The sequence below is a fragment of the Rhincodon typus genome, chromosome 9 (assembly GCF_021869965.1).
Source record: "Rhincodon typus isolate 14 chromosome 9, sRhiTyp1.1, whole genome shotgun sequence".
NCBI lineage: Eukaryota > Metazoa > Chordata > Chondrichthyes > Orectolobiformes > Rhincodontidae > Rhincodon > Rhincodon typus.
In genome coordinates, this window is record NC_063340.1 from 83,957,245 (window position 1) to 83,964,792 (window position 7,548).

The 7,548-nt window shown below is 40.9% G+C and overlaps 1 protein-coding gene across 1 annotated transcript in view; it reads right to left on the reverse strand.

Moving 5' to 3' along the window:
- Positions 1-6,942, reverse strand: part of ints9 (integrator complex subunit 9) — a 29,393-nt gene extending 22,451 nt beyond the window's left edge. Inside the window, exons 1-2 of the mRNA XM_020513913.2 lie at positions 6,812-6,942; positions 1,616-1,676 (exon numbers count right to left, since the gene is read on the reverse strand). Coding sequence (XP_020369502.2) covers positions 1,616-1,676; positions 6,812-6,876 — 126 coding nt within the window. The 5' untranslated portion in view covers positions 6,877-6,942. The remainder of the gene's footprint in view (positions 1-1,615; positions 1,677-6,811) is intronic.
- Between the last annotated feature and the right edge of the window lie 606 nt (positions 6,943-7,548).

A 7,548-nucleotide genomic window follows, 5' to 3' on the forward strand; every position in this document is an offset into this window, starting at 1 on the left:
CAATGGGTGTTGAGGGCAAAATCTCTAAATTTGCAGATGACACTAAGCTAGGGAGAATAGAAAATTGTGCGAACAATGCTGAGTGACTTCAGAGAGACATTGACAAGATGGCCAAACGGGCAGACACTTAGCATAGGAATTTCAACGCAGAGAAATGTGAGGTAATGCATCTCGGTAGAAGAAACGTGGAAAGAGAACACAGAATCAATGGTACAACTTTGAGAGGAATACAGAAGCAGAGGGACCTACAGGTTCAAATGCATGATTCTCCAAAAGTAACCAGGCAAGTTAAAACAATTGTTAAGGAGGTTTATTGGTCCCTTGGGTTTATAAATGGAGGCATTGAGTATAGAAGCAAGAAAGTGATGCTACCCCTCTACAAATCATTGATCAGACCACATTTGGAGTATTTTATTCAGTTCTGGGCACCTTATTTAAGGAAGGATTGACTGCAGTAGTTCAAGATGACAGTTCACCACCACCTTCTCATGGGGGGCAAGTAGGGACGGGCAATAAATGCTGGCCAGCCAGCAACACCAAGGTTCCGTGAGTGAATTAAAAAAAAAGCCTCGGAGAGACTGCAAAGGAGATTTACTACAATGTTATCAGAAATGAGGGATTTTAGACACAAAGAAAGATTAGAGAAATTGGGCTTATTCTCCTTAGAGCAGAGAAGATCAAGAGGTGACCTGACTGGGGTGTTCAAAATTATGAGCAATTTTGACAGGGTGAAAAAAGATATTCTATTTCCATTACTTGCTATGTCAGTAACTAAGGGTCACAATTTCAAGATTTTCAGCAAGACAGCTAGGAGTGAGATGAAAAGAAACTTCTTTACTCAGAAAATAAAATTTTGAAAGCATTGCCTGGGAGAGTGGAGGAGGTGGATTCCATAGGAGGTTTCAAAAAACAACTGATTGTATATTTGAAAGCAATGAAGGGCTATGGGTTAGAGCTGGAGAACGGGACTGGCTGGGTAGCTCTTTTGGGAGCCAGTACAGACATAATGGATCAAATGGCCTCCTTCTGTACTGTAAAATTCTATGACACTATGTGTGTGGAGGTTTAAGGAGTGGGAGTGGGGCTGGGGTAGTGGTTTAGAGTTTCAGCCAGTAGTATTATAGGTTGATAGTTCAAAACAATTCTAACCACAGGTTAACAAAATATATTTGTAATAAATAGTCTTTATAAGTCCAGAAATCTGGTTAGTGCTTTTTATTAAACAGAGTCCATTAAACAGGTAAATTGGGGACTTTGACTCAACTTTTAACTTTTGGGCTGTAGGATCAGCACACTTTCCTAAGTGAGTTGTAACAAGAGATTGGGGCTCTTGCTACAATTATTTTAAAACAGAGACAATGACGATTTGGAGATTGCACTAATATGTAATAAAGATAAAGGAAACACCAGGTTTTGAACTGCAAATAAGACACCGGGAACTGCATAGTATTATCTGCAGGTCACAATCGTGGCAGGAAGGACAGATGATGGGAGGGGAGATAAGTAATTCTAAGAAAGACAAATCTATTATTTACTGCAACAGAACTGTGAACAATTATGATCAACATTCAGAATAAATTTCTCATACTTGTACAGTGAAGTGGTCCTACTTTACCTTTTCTAGCATGGTATTACCATCTTTCGAAATCCAGCCTGGGAGTTTGGAAAGTCTTGGGCTGGGGGAGGAAAAAAAAAATTGCCACAATCAAAATATTTTCATCGCTATTGTAATGAATCAAGGTCTCTTAATACAAGCATTGACCAGATAATGAACAGGCCCAACCATATTTAAAAGGCTGTTTATAAATGTTATCATGCAGTCAGAGACTGGGAATTCTGTGGCAAATAAAACCTCATGACTCCCTTAAGTCTGTGCACCATCAATAAAAGGCACAAGTCAGGATTGTGTTGGAATACTCTTGACACCTCCAGCACCATATAGTTTGTGACACCATCCAGGACAGTCTGATTTTCCTTCCTTCTGTCATTGAACATGAGCATTACTGGCAAGGCTATCATTTGTTGCCTATCTCTAACTTCCCTTGAACTGAGTAACTTTCCAGGCCATTTAATAAGGTAGTTGAAAGTCAACCACATGGTTCTGGTTCTGGTTCTGGAGTCAGGTATAGGCTGGGCCAGGTGAAGATGGCAGGTTTCCTCTCCTGAAAGTCATTGGTGAACTAGGTTTTCACAACAAAAATGATGTCGAGTAGAATCACTGACAACAATGCATCCCTCCCCGACGAGCTCAATGTATTCCATGTTCATTTGAACAGAAGGTCAGTGAAATGACGTCACCTCCCCTGACAGCATCGGGTGCACCTGTACCCATTGTCACCACTGCAGACATCAGATCGGCCTTCTTGAGGGTGAACCCATGGACAGTGACTGGCCCGGATGGAGACCCCGGCCACGCACTCAGATCCTTTGAGGACCAGCTGGTGGGAGTACTTGCAGACGTCATTAACCCCTCTTTACTATGATGTGAGGTTCCCACCTGCTTCCTCTCGGTGCCAAAGAAAAATCAGACAACGTGCTTTAGCGACGACCGTCTGGTGGCTCTGACATCCAACATTATGAAGTTCTTTCGAGAGGTTAGTAACGGCATACATCAACGCCAGCCTCCCAGATTGCCTTGATCTACTACAATTTGCCTACCATCACAATAGGTCCACAGCAGATGCCACCTCCCTAGCCCTACACTCATCCCTGGTACATCTGGATAGCAAGGACAGCTACGTCAGACTCCTATTTATTGACTTGAGCTCCACCTTCAACATCATAATTCCAAGAAAACTCAACTCCGAGACCTAGGACTCCGCTCACCCCTCTGCAACTGGATCCATGACTCCCCACCTGCAGACCACAATCAGTGAGGATAGGCAAAAACACCTCCTCCACAATAATCCTCAACACCAGTGCTCCGCAAGGTTGTGTGCTCAGCCCCTTACTATACTCCCTATACACTCACAACTGTTTGCCAAATTCAGCTCTAACTCCAATTACAATTTTGCTGATGCCACCACTGTACTGAGTTGGATTTCAAACAACAACAAGACAAAGTACAGGAAGGACGGACAAGCTTAGTGGCATGGTGTAAAAACAACAATCTCTCCCTCAATGCCAGCAAAGAGGAGGAGCTGGTCTTCGACTTCAGGAAGTGGAGTGGAGGATACACCCCTGTCTGTATCAATGAAACTGAGGTGCAGGTGGTTGAGAGCTTCAAGTTCCTAGGAATAAATATAACCAACCATCTATCCTGGTACTACCATGTTGACATAATTGTCAAGAAAGCATACCAACACCTCTTCTTCCTCAGAAAGCTAAAGAAATTCTGCATGTCCACCATGACTCTTACCAATTTTTATAGATGCACCTTAGAAAGCATCCTATCCAGACGCATCACAGCTTGGTATGGCAACTGCTCTGCCCAAGATCACTAGAAATTACAGAGAATTGTGAATGCAGCCCAGTCCATCACAAAAACTGGCCTTCCTTCCATTAACTCCATTTACATTTCCCACTGCCTTGGGAAAGCAGCCAACATAATTAAACACCCCTCCCACCCTCTTCCATCGGGAAGAAGATACAAAAGTTTGAAAATATGTAACAGAGCTTTAAGAACAGCTTCTTCCTCACTGTTATCAGACTTATGAACAGACCTCTCATATACTAGAGTTGATCATTCTCTGCACCTTCACTGTAGCTGTAACACTATATTTGGCATTCTGTTTGATCACCCTAACGGACTGATGTAAGGTATGATTTGTCTGGCTAGCATGCAAACCAATACTTTTCACATGTTTCTCGGTACATGTGACAATAAATCAAATCAATCTGTCTTACTTTCATCACTGAGACAAGCTATCACTGTCAGCTTTATTCAATGAAAACAAATTCCACCAGTTGCTGTGAGAATTTGAACTCATTCCCCAAGACCTGGGCCTCTGGATTATTAGTCCAATGACATGACCATCACCACACCATCTCCCACTAAACGCTGAATTGACACTCCATCATTACTAACAAACAGTAGCTTTGCACAAACATCTACAAGATGCACTGCAGCAGTTTGCCAAAGCTCCATAGTCAACACCTTCCAAATCCACACCCACTATAATCTAGGAGAACAAAGAGTAACCTTTGCATAAGAACACACCACCCTGACATGGAACCATATTGTGGTTACTTCAGTCTGTCACAGGGTCAAAATCCTGAAACTACTTATGTAATGGTATGGTGGGTGCACCAGTGCTACATTGACTGCAGTGGTTCAAGAAAGCAGCTCACCACCACCATCACCTTCTCAAGGCCAATTAGGAATGGGAAAAATTGCCCACATCCCATGAATGCAGAAAAATGAAGGTCAGTGGAAAGAAAAGAGAGAGAATGAACAAGGCATGACCACACTTCCTCACACAGGTTTGATTTGCTGCACTATACTACAATTCTATACTTTCAAAGTCAATGAGGTACTGCAAAGGGCAACTTCTAAGTGATTTAACTGAATTATTTCATGCTATTAAGGTAACAGACTACATCTGTGTGGATAGTCTACTCAAATTGGACAGTCTACACAAAACAAGGAGTCCTGTGTATAATCTATGAAAGTGTCAGATCAGAATATACATCAACATGTGGCTGCACTTCAACAACTCAAAATGACCAAGTTCGTTGCTGTGGTTAATACTACCATAGTTAAAAGGTGGTGGGGATGCATGGGAAGGATAACAAGATCACTGTGATCTTTTGATATTTGTGTGATCACCTTCAGGAATTTCTTTGAATGTTTCCCCTGAAATAGGTTTGGATTTGTTAAACGTTCTTAATGGGTTGTTAGTACGATGGAAAAGCATGATGCTCAGTCGCTTCATGATTATTTGGGACAGCACCTAGTCTCTGCCTGTTCATCATTCTATCCATTTTCAGATGCAAGCCTAGCTAGTAAAGATCAGCAAACCTGACCAAGCAAAATGTTATATTTGAACCTACTCCATTCATCACAATTTCCACACAAGAGAGGTTCCAGATTTAGGAGGGGATGGGGTGGAACTTCACTGCTGAAGACCGGTCTAGCTCTTGCAAAATAAAGGATATTTGTCCACATGGTGCAATCCTACCAAAACAGTAGCAATGTCAGACAGGAGCAAGGTCACTTTGAGGTATAATTGGGAGAATGTATGCAGGAGAGACCGGATGAGTGAAATTACATTGATTTTCCATTCTTTCTTTTGTAGACATTCCAGAGCACAGTGGATTTATTTTTAAGCTCTGATTGGTCAATTACTTCATTTTATTGTTCATTTGCCTCCCAAAGTTATTTCCCACTCTCTTCGGGAGGTTAGATGGAGCATTCTCCTTGCTTCCCATTTTGAACTAGCATTTCTTGCCCCTGTACATGCTTGCGCCATTTGATCTCATGTGCCGCTGTCACAAAAACTGAACACCGAACTTTGCCACTGAAGGCAGCTCCAGCTCTAGCAAAATGAAGGAGGTTTTGTCCAATTCCACTGAAACAACAGCAATGTCAAGCTAATGTTTGGGGTGTAATGGGGGAAATGGATGCAGGAGATACAGGATTTACGCACATATGATTATAAAAATGTGTAGTGATGTCCCATAACTCCAGTGATCAGATCAGCAGCAGGATGCACGTTGATTTTGTTATTCAGAGCCTAGGATAACGAATGTTCCATCCTTATCATTACCCCAATTTAGCTAAGATAATTTGGCACAAACTGCAGTTTTAATCTGGGCTATTTTTAGGATACCTATTGCAACTTTACATCAAGCAGTATATTTGCATAACAATAAATCGTCCGTGGTTCATAATTTTAAATGTTACCCAGTGTTAATTGATGCCATTACTGGTCAAGCCAGATTCTAGACTGAAATCTGGCTTGTTGGGTCATATGTTTGTTTTGTTTTCATTTGGTTTTTAACAAGTTGCTCTCTCATTGAAATATAAGCATGCGATGTTGCAGATTTGTCATTCACAATAAAACAAGTATACTAAGCAAAAGGAATAGAGGTAAAATAGAATAATCCAGACCATTTCCTTAGAACACAAGATTTGAGATGACAGATTTTGAAGCTCCCAAATACAATGCCATTAATCCCAAAAACACTCCTCTACAGATCCCAAAACACCTCTATGATACCCATAAGCATCCCTTGTACATTATTCACACCAGAAAATTCCTTTCTCCAACACTTCAATGGGTTTGACTCCAATTCTCAACCTGGAAAAGCTTAATGCTTCTTCCTGGAGCTATCACACATCTGAGCTTAAATATTGTCAGCTTCAAGTAACCTCTTCAGAGTTTTATCAAAACAATTCCAGTCTGGAACCATCACTAACACCTAACTCGAAGGTAATGTAGTGTTAGCAAATCTAACTACCTTCTCCCTTTCTCGGGAGCAACTTTACACATAGAAACTTCTGCAGAACCAGCCAAAACAAAGTAAAACTGAAAAAAATCTCTAAGCTACGGGTGTTTCCCCTAACCTTAAAAAGAACAAGTCCAGAAATTTCTACCAAAGTTCTTGAGGCAATTTCCTACTAGGTTGTAAATCATCTGAAGGTAAATAAAAATCATTGTGAGGACGAGTTTCCAGACAATCAGTTTTAAAAATATCACCATTGCTACAGAAACACAGGTTAATTATTAACCCTTCAGACACAAAGAAAAATCTGTTAGTACATCAAAATCCAAAAATCGATACTTAAGACGAAAGACATTAGAGATATTTCTAAATGCCAGTTTAAATCACACTAGAAATATTGGGAAATTCAATCGGAGACACTTACCTGTGGACAAGTGGCAAAGGTAAGAAATGAAGGGCTGAGGTCATGTCTAACCCACAGTCGAGCATAATGGTGGTTGATTTGAACTTCAAGACATTACATGGCAATGTCGGATGACCAGACAAGCAGTACTGAGGGAGGAAGTAAAAAGATACAGATTTCATTGCTCGTAGAGCATATAAACATGTATAAAGTGTTCCACAATGTCCAATACCATTTGAGACTTTTCAGATTCTGAAGCAGTCCGTGGCCTGGACAACATTCAACATTGGGCTAACAGATAAGTGGCAATTAATTCCTGTGCCACACAAGTTTCAGACAATGACCAGCCCCAAACAGAGAGTGTGTAACCATGTTTCCTCAGCATTACCACTACTGAATCCCCCACTATCAACATCCTGAAATAGGGTGGGGTTAGTTTACCATTGATCAGACACTGAATTGGAAGAACCATACTGTTATGATCATAGTGAAAATGGACCATCAACATTCAACTTCCATAATTTGAATTTAATGCATGAAACTTTCATGAAGTAAAAATGGTTTTAAAAAGGACACTGCTGACCTAGATTGGCTGCTGTGATCACCTGACAACCTCAGGGAATTTAAGTGGAATACACAAAACTGGCTGCATTGGAAATACCATTTTAATCAAGAGGCACTGAAATTCAATGAGATATCAAGAAATTTGCATCTCGTGTTTTACGCGCATTTGCACGATAGTTATACATACTCAGAGA